The following is a 15,337-nucleotide window of genomic DNA, read 5'->3' on the forward strand; positions in this document are numbered from 1 at the left end:
TTGCTGGAGGTCAGTTGAGAGTCAACCACATTGCTGTACTGGAGTCACATGTAGGCCAGACCAAGTGAGGATGGCAGATTTCCTTCCCGAAAGTTCATTCGTGAACCAGATGGGTTTTTCCAGCAAGCAACAATGGTTTCATGATTCTTAATTCCAGATTTTTTTTTTATTGAATTCAAATTCCACCAACAGCTGTGGCGGGATTCGAACCTGGGTCCCTGGAACAGTAGCTGAGTTTCTGGGCTAATAGTCCAACAATAATACCACTAGGCCATCGCCTCCCCTAATGCAATGAAACAAGTATTACTGTAATTCTGGGCACGATAACCATGTTCTGCATGGTATCATGTAATATAACATGAAACCACTCCAGTCTCACAATTTGTTTCACCTCAATATTAAGTATACAAATCTGAACAGAAGCACCAAGTATTGGAAGTTTGGGACTGGAAGTTGAAATTGCTCACTGCCACTTTCCAGGCAAAGAAATGGGGCTAATGGTCCACTATAGTGGTGGAATCTTGCCCTTGATATATGGCAGTGACAGGACCATCAATAGGTTGAACTTGGCTGCATTCCTGCGTCCCTATCATCTGCCTAAATGGTGGCTCGGTGGTTAGCACTGCTGCCTCACGGCGCCAGAGACCCAGGTTTGATTCTCAGCTTGGATCACTGTCTGTGCGGTGTCTGCACATTCTCCCCGTGTCTGTGTGGGTTTCCTCCAGGTGCTCCGGTTTCCTCCCACAGTCCGAAAGACATGCTGCTTAGGTGCATTGGCCATGCTAAATTCTCCCTCAGTGTACCCTGGACTGTGGCGACTAGGGGATTTTCACATTAACTTCATTGCAGTGTAAATGTAACCCTACTTGTAACAATAATTAATAAACTTTAAAAACTTTAAACTGAATTTTATTTCATAATGAAGGTTCCTGTGCCTAAAGTCTTCTGCCGCATTGGACAGAAACTCTTTGGAGCTTGTGCAAGAGAAGCTCGAGCTGTTTTCTTTTGCTTCCACAGTGGCCTAGCCTTAAAATGATCGCTGAGAGTTGTGGAAGAAACACAGTTAAGAACAAGGACCAGTTACTTTCTAATGATGTAGGAGATCACATGGTCCCCTTGCCCATCTACTGAGACACTATTGTTGTTGCCATTGCTCGCACTGCACCCAAGATAGTGTACAACTTTCCAGTAAGAAGTCCCACAACACCAGGTTAAAGTCCAGCAGGTTTATTTGAGTGATCGTCTGATGAAGGAGCAGCGTTCCGAAAGCTTGTGATTCCAAATAAACCTGTTGGCCTTTAACTTGGTGTTGTGAGACTTCCAAGTGCAGGTCAGTGGGACTTGGCATAAAATGGTTCGGCACAGACAAGAAGGGCCAAAAGGCCTGTTTCTGAGCTGTAATTTTCTATGGTTCTATGGTTCTACTGTGCTCACCCCAGTCCAATGCTGGCATCTCCACATCATGACTGCCATCTACAACTTTCCAGGCCTTGATTTCTTCTTATCCTTCCCACACAATTCTTTCATTCTCTTGTCTAACTTTATTATTTGAACTAATTTTTATTGTTAACTAATGTATACTCTGTGCATTTTCAAAATTCATCTTCGGATGTGAAATTTCTGGCAAGCAAGCATTTATTGCCTTTGAACAGGTAGTGGTGAGTTACCTCTAACTTCGTCATTTGGGCCATTTCAGAGGGCAGTTAAGAGTCAACCACACAATGTGGATCTATATAGCCATAGAATCATAGGATCCCTTCAGTGAAGAAGGAGGCCAATCAGACCATTGGGTCTGCACCAACTCTCTGACTGATCATTTCACCCAGACCCTATCCCTACAACCCCACCTATTTACCCACCTATTGCCCGAACCAAAACATCTTGAGAAAGTTTATTCATTATTGTCACAAGTAGGCTTGCGATAACACTTCAATTAAGTTACTGTGAAAATCCACTAGTCGCCACACTCCGGCACCTGTTCAGGTACACTGAGGGAGAATTTAGCATTGCCAATGCAGCTAACCAGCACATCTTTCGGGCTGTGGGAGGAAACCCATGCAGATGCAGGGAGAACGTGCTGACTTCACACAGACAGTCACCCAAGCCAGGAATCGAACCTGGGTCTCTGGCGCGGAGAGGCAGCAGTGCTAACCACTGTGCCACCGTGCAGCCGTCACATGAAGACTGACCAGGTATTGGAGATTACTTTCCCTTAGTGTATTAGATAGTTTATTTTTAACGAGATTCCAGTAGTTTCATGATCAATATTAACAAGACTGGCATTTTATTCCAGATTAATTTATTTTATTTAAAAAATTTAATTATCAAAATGTAAATCCTCCCAACTGCTGTCGTGGGATTTGAACTTCTGTTTCTGGAGTATGAGTAGGGTTTTATGGCCTCACTCGTCCCGAAACCGTAAAATCCTGCCCGAGGTCAATGGACCTTTCCATTGTCTGCCCCTCACCCGCTCCAATTCCCGTGGCAGGCTGGTCAGTAACATTCAGGCCTATAGTCCCAACAACTAGATTACTCATCCAGTAACATTATGATTATGTTATCATCCCTTTCCTCAAGCATCACTTGTGTGATCTTTTATGTTTTAAAAACCTTTGAGCTGCTGTCTTTGGCACCTCTGATGACCCCGTCCCCCCCGAGAGATAGAATTTGGATTGAAAATGTTCAGCTTCGATTGCCCAAAAACTAGCCCTGAAGGTCATTTTGTCGCCTCATTGAATGCCTGAATCTGACAAAGACTGTCTAAGTGGAATTGAAATTGCAATCCTCAAGAGTGGCGTTTGAAATGGAAGTTGTCTCGTCTGCAATGCAGCAGGCTTGGATGAGCTAACTCATAAGTAGGCCAATGGGTTATACACACATGACTTGTCCATCAAACATATTCAGGTTACATGCAAGAAGTAATTCTACACACCCAGTGGCAGAGATGTGCAACAGGGAATATACGTTTGTAATCTTCTCTCCATCTGCTCTCAGGGATGAGGGATTGGAGTGTCAAAAATCAATAAGCTGATATTCCTTCTCAAATATTAACTGATTTGTTGTGCATTTCCAGTAAAACACCTTCAATCCTGTTTACAGAATGCATTTCTATTTGATAGCTGATCTCATTGTTGATGACTTCAATTTCCCATTCCATCTTTCAAATTTCTGCCCAATTTTCCCATCTCAAAGGAGGTGAGGGTACGTTTTAAATTCTGTTGCACCATGCTAAGATCGCTGAGAAGGCCAGCATTTGTTGCCCATCCCTCTCTTGTCACGGAGAAGGTGGTGGTGAGCTATCTTCTTGAGCCGCTGTACCCCATGTGGTGTCGGGACACACATGGTGCTGTTTGGAAGGGAGTTCCATGATTTTAACCCAGCAACATCAAGGAGTGGGAATATACTTCCAAGGCAGGATAGTGTGAGACATGTAGAGGAACTTGCAGATGTAGTATTCTCATGCATCTGCTGCCCTGGGCTTTGGAGGGTGCTATCATAGAATCACAGAGCTATTACAGCACTGAAGGGGACCCTTTCATCCATTCTGTATATCAAAAGAATTTTGGTGAATTGCTGCAGTGCATCTTGTAGATGGTAGACATTCTGCCACCGTTTACCAGTGAATGATTAAAGTGGTGATGGGGTGCCATTCAAGTGGACTGATTTAACCTTCTGACAGAAAATATTTCTCCTCATATCTGTCTTAAAATGATGACCTGTAATTTTCAAACAGTGCCCCCTACTTTTGGATTCACCCACAAGAGGAAACAGCCTTTCAACATTCACCCTGTCAGTACTATTAAGTCAAGTCTCTTCTGAACTCTAATGGAAACAAGTCCAGCCTTTCCAAACTGTTCTCATAAGATGATCTGCTCATTCCAGGTGTCAATCTAGTAAACCTCCTCTGAACCACCTCCAGTGCATTTACATCCTTCCTTGAATAAAGAGACCAATACTGCACATATTGTTTGAGATGTAGTTTCATCAATGCCCTGTATAAACTGAAGCATAACATCCTTACTTTTATATTCAATTCCTCTTATAATAAAGGATAACATTCCATTAGCATTCATGATTACATGCTGCATCTGCATACTAACTTATTGCGACTCTTGCAGGAAAACACCTAAATCCATCTGCATCTCTGCATTCTGCAGTTGTTCTCCATTTAAATATTAATCTGTCTTTTTATTCCTCCTGCTAAAGTGAACAACTCCGCACTTTCCCGTGTTATACTCCATGGGCAGGTTTAATGGCCTCACTCATCACATAACCGTAAAATCCTGCCTGAAGTCAACGGACCTTCCCATTGCCAGCCCCTCACCCGCTCCAATTCCGTAGTCAGTGGGGCGGTAAAATTCCAGCACATCTGTCTGATTTTTACCCATTCACTCAACCTATCTGTACTCATCTGCATCCTCCTCATGTCCCCTTCACAACATGCTTTCCTACCTATCTTTGTGTTAGATGCAAATTTAGCTACCATGCCTTTACTCCCCTCATTGGTGTCATTGATATAAATTGTAAAACGTTTGAGGCCCCAGCACAGTGTTGTGCGGTACTTCACTTGTCACATTTTTGTCATTCAGCAAAAGATCCATTTGTGCTGACTCACTTGTCTGCCAGCCAGCCAATCTTCTGTCCATGATAATGTTTTCCCCTACACCATGAGTTTTTACTTTTCACAACCTTTGATGTGGCACCTTATCAAATACCTTCTGGAAATCCAAGTAGAGCACATCCACAGGCTTCCCTTTATCCACTGTGCATGTTACTCCATCAAAGAACTCCCAAAAAATTGGTTAAACATGGTTTTCCTTTCACAATCCATGCCGATTACATTGGTTTTTTTTAAGTGCCCAGCTGTAACCTCCTTAAAGATTGATTCTAGCATCTTCCCTGCAACAGATGTCAAGCTAATGGGCCTATAGTTTCCTGTTTTCTGCCTCCCTCCCTTCTTGAATAGAGAGGTCACATTTACTACTTTCCAGTCTGATGGAACTTTTCCAGAATCTTGTGAATTTTGGAAAATTAACACCAACGCATCTACCACTTCATTAGCCACCTTTTTTAATACTCTAGGGTGAAGTCCATCAGTACCTGGAGACTTGCCAACCTGCAGCTCAATCAGTTTGTTCAATAATGTTTCCCCAGTGATTGTAATTTTGCCAAGTTCCTCCCTCTCTTCTGAACCTCTGGATTTACGGCTACTTTAGGAATGTTTCTTGTATCCTCAATGATAAATACAGAAGCAAAATATTGATTCATTTCATCTGCCATTCCCTTGTTATCTACTATTAACTTCCTATTCTCACTTTCCAGAGGGCTGACACTCATTTTGCTTACTCTCTTTGCGTTTAAATGCCTGTGGGAACTCTTGTCTGTTTTAACATTCCTGGCCATGTTCCTCTCAAACTTTAATTTCTTTCTCCTGATTTTGACCATGTTTGGATCAAGGCTGTAATGAGGTCAAGAGCTGAGTGGCCCTGAGAGATCTCAAGGGATCTCAAAATGAGCATCAGTGCTGCTTGATATCGCTGTCGATGACCCTTTCTATCACTTTTACGGATTATGGAGCAATAATTGGCCAGATTGGATTTGTCCTGCTTTTTGTGGACTGGACATATTTGGGCAATTTTCCACACTGCCTACTCGATGCCAGTTTTGTAGACTGGTGATCCTCTAGCACCATGACTAACCGTCCAAGCTCCATGCACGAGCCAAAATGGACAATGTTAGCAGACTAATTGACTGCCTCACACAATATCAGCTCGCACTTGCTTTCCAACAGAGGCCCAGTGGAAGAAAGAAAGAGAAAGCCCCTGTCTATCAAGCCCCTTTCACAACTTCAAGCTGTCAAAATACGCTTCAGGTCCAATGGAGTAGTTTTTGAAGTGCAGTCACTGTTTAATGCAGGGAGGCATGGTCAGAAATTTGTGCACAGTAGGGCCCCACAACTGCTAATGAAGTAAGTGAACATTCAAACTGTTTGAGCAGCAGTTGATAGAATCATGAATTGCCCTCCTTCTGTGTTATAAGAAATTGGCCTGCTACATCCACACCAGCTCTCTCTGCAAGAGCAACTTAGCCAGTCCCATTCCCCAATCCCTTACTCTTTTCTGTGCAGCCCTGCAGATTTTATCTCTTCAGTTGCTCACTCATTTCCCTGTGTCAAAGCCGTGATTGAGTTTGTCTCCATCCCTCTCTCAGATGGTCCCGTCCAGATCCTAACCACTCATCAGTGGAGGCAGGTACAACCAGGGCTCTGAAAACAATCGGAAGAGGGAAAATTGCCCTGGGAGTAGCTCATGGAACGGGAATTCTCTTGAAGAGAGCTGGCTTGGATGACCTCCCTCCACACAGTAACCATTCTGTGATACTGTGCACTGGCGAGGGTTGAGTTATTGGTAAATGGTTGTTGGTGATAAAATATGGCCACCCTGATGATAAAGCTGATTGTTATCATATCCTGATAATCCCAAACCATATTAATTGAGATAACAGAAGAATTAAGTGGATAGAAAAATCTTTAGAATGGAATGTTCACACTGGCGAGATTTTCCCATCCCGCTGCAGTGCACAGAGATTTGACTGGGCACCAAATTCTCCAACCTCGCTGCAGTGGGAGTGTGGCATGAAGGCCAGTAAGATCATGCCCTTAATTTCCCCAAAAGGATTCCTTTAGCAATGGGTCACTACCGCACTTCTTCAAGGTTTTTGATGCAGTGTTAAATCTGTAAATACCATGCAAACATCTTCAGGGTTCAGTCAGCAAGCCAAGTCTCTTTTGCTGCCCCCATTTTACAGAATCCCTGTTCCATTTTTATGCCATGTATTTGTAAAAGTTTGATCCAATTGCTTTCTCATGCCCAAAGAATCCAGTTTGCAATGCCTAAAGCACTAAGCGGAGCTAATTGACTGCCAATTCCACCTTGAGACAGCTGTATTTTCTGTGAATGAATGATTTTGGCTATGCAGCAAAGTCAACTGGCCAATTTCATTTGCAGTTCAGAGTGCCCCATCTAAGCGTTATATTTATTGGCAAATTGATGTGATTGTCAGGATTCAGCTATGTAAGCAGACCATAATCAAGCCCTTTTGTTTTTAACTTGGCACGGGTAAAATTACTGCTGATGAGTGGAAGTCTTGAGTTGAAGCACTTACCCCACAACAGGACCCTGCTCTGCAATATTGGCCATTTTTATCTTTCATTTGCTTCATTGACGCACCACCTCCCACAGCTTTACAGCTGAACTCACGTCATTATTCTGGATTTGTTTTGTCGCTTTTTCCACAGTCGAGTGTGTCTTCTAAATATTGGGTTCATAAAGGAAAGCATTAGCACAATCTGAAGAACTCTTGCTAATGAAAATGGTTTTCCGACAGGATTGCAAACGATAAGCGTTTTGTTTTTTTTTCTGATTTAATTATCGAATAAACGCTCATGCCTCATTGTATGAGGAATCTCATCCCAAGTGTCCGCTAGAGTTTGGCTAAAAATAGGTCTTCCTTTCAGTTTCACTAGGAGAGACAAAAACAGACGTGGACTGTCAATTAATTCCAGCAAAGAGTATGAAGTTAGTGAGACTTGAAATAGAAAAAATGCAAGAGAATTTAGGTGGGTTTGATAAACCACTGATATGAGGGAGCATGGAGTGTTTATTATTCTGTTTTCTCAGTTCACCTTTAAAAGGTTGAAGGATGGGCACATGTGAAAGACACAAATATCCAGTGCATGATCATTGTTCCTTCCCGAGGTTATGCCCTTGTACACTTAGATATTGGGTTTATGTGGCTACCCCAAATGTAAGATGTACATAGGAACATTGGAATTAGGAGCAGAAGCAGACAAATTCAAACCTTCGAGACTGCTCCATCATTCAATCAGATCATGGCTGATTTTTCCCTGGACTCAAATCCACCTCCCCACCTGTTCCCCATATCCCCTTATCCCGTTTTTTAAATTAGAAATATACCTATTTCCCTCTTGAAATCATTTAGTGATTCAGGCTCCACTGCACAATGGGGCAGCGAGTTCCACAAATTCATTACCCTCTGCGAGAAGTAGTTCCTTCTCATCTCAGTTTTAAATCTACCGCCTCTCGACCTATACCTGAGAGCTCCTCTTCTCGATTGCCCCATAAGAGGAAACATTTGGTCAACATTTACTTTATCAATCCCTTTTCAAATTTGAAGTACCTTGATGCGATCCCTCTCATCCTTCTGAACTACAGCGCGTATAAACCCAAGGGCCGGAACCCTACCGCCCATAATCGGAGTGGGCGAGGGTCCGACAACGGAAATCTCTGTTTACCTCGGGCAGGAATTTCTGATCCCACACGAGCGAGGCAGTAAAATCCCGCCCAAACTGTTTAATCTCTCCTCGTACATTAACCCTTTCTTCCCCGGAATCAATCTGGTGATCCTTGCCTGGACTGCCTCCAATGCCACCACATCCTTCCTCAAATAAGGAATTTACAGAGGATGGGATTGTTGGGTGGAGGGGTGGGGGGGGGGGGGGGGGTGGGTGGGTATGGGTACCATGACTAGCATTGCTTCACTTGAGGAAAAAACTGAGGCAGCAATTTAAACCTTTCACCCTCATTTCTGGCTGCAATGACAGGCAGTTGTCTCACTCCTACAGCAGGATCTTCCAGCCCTGCCCACCGCAGGGATCGTCCGGCTAACCCGCCACATCCCCCGCGGCGGGTCCCGCCCCAGTGGAGCCCCGAGGTCCTGGCCCCAGTGTTTTCATGATTGTCATTCTGAAAGCAAGCGGGAGGAGGCGCTTGGTTGTAATTCAGTTTGTTCAGCGACCGGTGAGCTTTTGACAAAGGGTCATCTGGACTCGAAACGTCAGCTCTTTTCTCTCCTGACAGACGCGGCCAGACCTGCTGAGATTTTCCAGCATTTTCTCTTTTGGGTGGAAAATTCTTTTGCTCTGCTTCTCCCCTCACTGATGATCCAGCAGAAATGGGGAATTGATAATGTGGAAAATTTGCAGGGACAGATCTGCCTCGGTCCTCTTCAAGAGCAATGCGGCAGAGTCCGTCAAGCCATCGTGTAAATAAATTGATTGATCATTTTTAAAATTAAGTCCGAGGTTGCCTCATCTAAGAGCACTTTCTTCGACCAAACTGATGAGAAAGAATTAGCATTATTTAACAAAAAGGAACCTATCAGAAAAGTCAAACTGGTCAATCACAATTCAATCTGTGGCAATTCCCATTTGTAACAAAAGGGCATTTTATTGTTAAGAATGTTTTTGCAATTCCTGCATTTCAGTGAAACAGTTTGCAAATCTATATTGTACTTGAAGCTGTTCAAAGGAAATTGCTCCAAATGTTTCTGCAGAGTTGCTGCCATTTCGACCCCCTGCGCTACAGCACCTGCTAACTGCAGAGACACAGTGCTCCATTGAAAAGAGTTAACTCCTATTATCACACAGCTGCAAATTGACATTGACCCAAAAGCATCTCGCCCTTGTGCATTGGCAAGTTTGCCGCCAAGGAATTAGACGTTTTCTTTTTGTTAAGCAACCAACTCATTGCCTCAGTTGATAGGCTAGCAAAAACTTGAATTCTTGTTGTACTGACAAAAGTGGAAAGAGTTGAAAGATGGTGTGACTCAAAACAAGAAATTGCAGATTGGGTTAACGTGGCAAACTCTCTCTTCCTCACGTGCAGTGAGAATCCTCAGAATACTTTTGGTTCAGTTCTGAGTTCAGAATAGTGAATATATTATTGATACTAATGTTATTGCTGTACACCAAAATAAAAATCACTTTTATAGTGCTATGGAGGGAATTGAATAACAATCAGTGCCTTCTGTGCGAGGGGACTATTCATGGGAACTTTTCAATGTCGCATCCTGTACCATTGGATTTAGTGGGAGACGAGTAGTGAACAGATTCTCTATGAGGACTCAGCAATGAGCACTTTCAGCGGTGTGAGTAGCAATAGTGGAATGAAAGGTATTTTGTATTAAGGACCTTGGTAGGAATTGAGCTTGTCTTCATGCAAGGCTTTAGTGGGAACTAAGCAAAGAGCAGATCCTTCTGCATGTAGCACTTGAATGGGGACTGCATAATGATATCTTGTGTATGAGGCTTTATTGACAATTAGCCGGTCAGCAGATTTTCCTGCACAGGAGGCTTAGTGGGCCCTGAAGGGAGAGCAGATCCTTCTGCATGAGGTTTAATGCAGGGACTGCACAGTGGCAGAATACTCTATATAGAGCACTTTAATGGATATTTAACTCAGTGTGGTTCTGAGGAGAATAATTGGTTCCTCTGTAGAAGAGTCTTTAGTGGGGACTGAACAATGAGCAAAGAGACTTAGTGGGACAAATCATATAATCATAGAATTGATCTTTTTGTGATTTTAAGTAAATGAATATTAAACAATTAAATGGAGGAACAGCACAGCAGGTTATTTGGTTTCTGATAGATCAAATCAGGGCTTATTGTTATCAGCAATAAGTCAGTGATATTATTGTGTCAGTGAAGAAGTTTACTAATCAATGTTGATTCACGTTGTATTTTACCAGGTGATCTGTACCCTTGTGGCTGCATTTCTGCATTTCTTCTTCCTGTCATCATTCTGCTGGGTGCTGACAGAGGCCTGGCAGTCATACATGGCTGTCACAGGAAGATTACGAAATCGAATCATTCGGAAACGCTTTCTCTGTCTTGGATGGGGTTAGTACATAACAATCTTATATATCCTGTAACCATGGAAAATATTGTGTCCCTTTCTCAGTTTTCAATCCCACTTCTGTTTTGTCCTAGTCACCCCCACCCTTTTCCATCATATCCTTCTGTTAGGGTTGGCCAGTAAACTTACTGTTCATATCTAGACGGCTTCTGTTTAGTTTGTCAGGAGCCACAATTGAGCATTGTAACAATGGATCATCTCACAGCTGGTACCACGTCAGAAGGTGTCACAGTCTCCCAAGATAACTGGGGACGAGGATAGCCATTTGTTTTATTTACCCTTAACTTTCTTAAAAATAACCCAACATTTCTTGATATTTACAGAGTAATTCTGAGGCGTGTGCCTCAAATGTCAAGCTCATTAGAATTGTTGAATTAAAAGAGCGAGCATGAGACAGTTGATGTTAGCTTTTCTGGCTTAGCACACCTCCTAGGTGCGGGCATTAATTTAAAACCAATCATCGACTGTGCAAATTCTTCAGCCCTGAGTCATGGTTGACAGCACTTCAACATGCCCACAAGAAGCTGTCACAAAAGCAACTTGTAAGCTGATTTGTCTCATATAAGGAGCTGATCATTTAGGAGAGAAATTACTTCACTCAAAAAGGGTTCTGAATTTTTGGAATTTGCTACCCCAGATGGCTGTGAATGTTCCATCACTGAATATATTTAAGTTTAAAGTTTATTTATTATTGCCACAAGTAGGCTTACATTAACACTGCAATGAAGTTACTGTGAAAATTCCCAAGTCGTCACACTCTGACGTATGTTCGGGTACAGTGAGGGAGAATTTAGCGTGGCCAATGCATCTAACCAGCACGCCTTTCGGACTGTGGGAGGAAACCGGAGCGCCCGTAGGAAACCCACGCAGACACGGGGAGAACGTACAGACTCCTTACAGACAGTGACCCAAGCCAGGAATCGAACTTGGATCCCTAGCGCTGTGAGGCAGCAGTGCTAACCACTGTGCCATTGTGCAGGCTGCAATAGACAGATTTTTGGTTTCTCGGGGAATCAGGGGATATGGGGAATGGGCAGGGAAGTGGGATTGAAACCCAAGATCAGCCACGACCATCTTGAATTGCGATGCAGGCTCAGTGGGCCCTGTAGTCAACTGCTGTTCCTATTCCTTGTGTTCTTGATATTTATGCCTTATCGGAAATTGTTTTTAATTTGATGGTGTCTCAGTTTTGTGTGAAATTAGACATTGAGCACTTGTGCTATGACATTAAAGGGACATTAAAGACATTCGTAATATTCGTCCGGCAGTTTAAGAAGAAATACTCGACATTGATTTCACAGGAATTTTACATTCATTGTAAAATTTAACTGGAGGAGGAGGCTCCACAAGTACCCCCATTCTTAATGATGGATGAGCACAGCACATCAGTGCAGAAGATAAGGCTGAAGTACATGCAATAATCTTCAGCCAGAAGTGCCAAGTGGATGATCCATCTTGGCCTCCCCCTGAGGTCCCCAGCATCTCAGATGCTAGTCTTCAGCCAATTCAATTCACTCGACGTGATATCAAGAAATGTCAGAAAGCACTGGATACTGCAAAGCTTATGGGCCCCATAAACATTCCAGCAATATTACTGAAGACTGGTACTCCAGAACTTGCCACACCCCTGGCCAAGCTGTTCCAGTACACCAACAATATTGGCATCTACCTAGCAATGTAGAGAATTGCCCGGGTATGACCTGTCCACAAAAAGCAGGACAAATCCAACCCAGCAATTACCACTCCATCAGCCTATGGATCATCAGCTAAGTGATGAAAGAGGTCATCAACAGTGTTATCAAGTAGCACTTACTGAGGAAAAGCCTACTCAACTGATGCTCAATTTGGGTTCCACCAAGGCCATTCTATTCCTGACCTCATAACATCCTTAGTCCAGACATGGATAAAAGAGCTAAATCGGAGACGTGAGGTGAGAATGCATTTGACTGAGTGTGGCATCAAGGAGCCCTAAAAATTCTGGAGTCGGTGGGAATTGGGGAAAACTGCCACTGGTTGGAGTCATGCTTAGCACAAAGGAAGATGATTGTGGTTGTGGGAAGTGAATCATCTCAGTCCCAGGACACGACTGCTGAAGTTCCTCAGTGTCATGTCCTAGGTCCAACCATCTTCAGCTGTTCATCAACGACCTTCCTTCCATCATAAGGTCAGCAGTGAGGATGTTTGCTGATGATTGCACAATGTCCAGCACCATTTGCAACTCATGGAATAATAGAATTCCCACAGTGCAGAAGGAGGCCATTCGGCCCATCAAGTCTGCACTGACCACAATCCCACCCAGGCCCTATTCCCGCAATCCCACACAATCCCTCTGACACGAGGGTCAATTTAGCATGGCCAATCAACCTAACCAGCACGTCTTTGCACTGTGGGAGGAAATCGGAGCACCCGGAGGAAACCCATGCAGACATGGGGAGAACGTGCAGATTCCGCATAGACAGTGACCCGAGGCCAGAATTGAACCAGATATCCTGGCGCTGTGAGGCAGCAGTGCTAACCACTGTGCCATCATGCCACCCAACTCCTGAGATGCTGAAACAGTCTGTGCAATAAGACATAAGAACTAGGAGATGGAGTAGGCCATCTGGCCCCTCGAACCTGCTCCCCCATTCAATCAGATCATGGCTAATCTTTTTGTGGACTCAGCTCCACTTACCCACCCACTCACCATAGCCCTTAATTCCTTCACTGTTCAAAAATGTATCTATCCTTGCCTTAAAAACATTCAATGAGGTAGCCTCAGCTGCTTCACTGGGCAGGGAATTCCACAGATTCACAACCCTTTGTGTGAAGAAGTTCCTCCTCAACTCAGTCCTAAATCTGCTCCCCCTTATTTTGAGGCCAAGCCCCTTAGTTCTAGTTTCACCCACCAATGGAAACAACTTCCCTGCTTCTATCTTATCTATTCCCTTCATAATCTTGTATGTTTCTATCAGATCTCCCCATATTCTTCTGAATTCCAATGAGTATAGCCGCAGTCTACTCAGTCTCTCCTCATAAGCCAATCCTCTCAACTCCGGAATCAACTTAGTGAATCTCCTCTGCACCCCCTCCAGTGCCAGTATATCCTTTCTCAAGTAAGGAGACCAAAACTGTACACAGTACTCCAGGTGTGGCCTCACCAGCACCTTATACAGCTGCAACATAATCTAGCTGTTTTTAAACTCCATCCCTCTAGCAATGAAGGACAAAATTCCATTTGCCTTCCTAATTACCTGTGGCACCTGCAAACCAACTCCTTGTGATTCTTGCACAAGGACACCCAAGTCCCTCTGCACAGCAGCATGCTGCAATTTTTTACCTTTTAAATAATAGTCCATTTTGCTGTTATTTCTACCAAAATGAATGACCTCACATTCACCAACATTGTACTCCATCTGCCAGACCATCGCCCACTCACTTAAACTATCTATATCCCTTTGCAAACTTTCAGCGTCTTCTGCACACTTTGCTCTGTCACTCAGCTTAGTGTGTCATCTGCAAATTTTGACACACTACACTACACTTGATCCCGACCTCCAAATCATGGACTACATTTGGATCAGGACTGGTATGTGGCAAGTAATTTATGTGCCAAACAAGTGCCAGCCAATGGTCATCTCCAACAAGATAGAATTTAACCATTTCCACTTGACATTCAGTGACATTGCCATCCCTGAATCCCCAAATGTCAACAAACTTGCAGGTTTTATTGGCCAGGAACTGAATGGGATGGGCCATATAAATACTGTGGCTACAAGTGCAGGTCAGAGAGCAGGAATCCTGCTCACTTGAGTAACTCACTTCCTGACTCTCCAAAGCCTGCCCACCATCTACAAGGCACAATTCAGGAGTGTGATGGAATACTCTCCACTTGCCTGGATGAGTGCAGATCCAACAACACTCAAGAGGCTCGACACCATACAAGACAAAGCAACCCATTTGGTTTACACCTCAACCGTCACCTCCAACATCCACCCCCTCCACCACCAATACACAGTGGCAGCAGTACGTACCATCTACTGTCATGTACTGCAGCAACGCACCAAGGCTCTTTTGACAACATCCGCCAAACCCACAACTTCTATTATCTAGAAGGACAAAGGTAGTAGACGCACGGGAACACCACCACCTGCAACTTCCCCTCCAATCCACACACCATCGTGACTTCAAACAATATCGCTGTTCCTTCATTTAAACTAAATCCACAAATTAGACCATTAACTTCCAAGGTTTTGCAGAATAAGTCACTTATACCAAAATAAAGTATTATCTGGCTTCAAGAGAAGCATCGGATTGTCACTAGACATTGCGCTAACATTTAATCTTTGATCATCCATTCTGTCATGGATGGGTGCAGCTCCAACAACATATAAAAATCTCTGCAAGAACCAAGCAATCCATTTTATGGCAATTCATTTACTGACTTAAACATCCATCTGTCCACTATTAGATTACCAGTGCTGTGTGCACTGTCTACAGGACACACCGCAGCAAGTTATCAAGACTTCAATGGCAGCACTTTCCAAATCTACAACCTCCTTCACCTGGAAGGATAAGGGTATTCAGCATGGGAACACCATCATCTCCAAGTTCCTCCAGGTCACATACATTCCTGACTTGGG

General features: G+C 43.6%; 1 protein-coding gene across 1 annotated transcript in view; it reads left to right on the forward strand.

Annotated features, from left to right (window-relative positions):
• adgrb1a (adhesion G protein-coupled receptor B1a) overlaps positions 1 to 15,337 on the forward strand; it is a 650,625-nt gene that overhangs the window by 508,332 nt on the left and 126,956 nt on the right. The window contains exon 25 of the mRNA XM_078216994.1: positions 10,549 to 10,699. Coding sequence (XP_078073120.1) covers positions 10,549 to 10,699 — 151 coding nt within the window. The remainder of the gene's footprint in view (positions 1 to 10,548; positions 10,700 to 15,337) is intronic.

This window comes from Mustelus asterias, chromosome 7 (assembly GCF_964213995.1).
Source record: "Mustelus asterias chromosome 7, sMusAst1.hap1.1, whole genome shotgun sequence".
Lineage (NCBI taxonomy): Eukaryota > Metazoa > Chordata > Chondrichthyes > Carcharhiniformes > Triakidae > Mustelus > Mustelus asterias.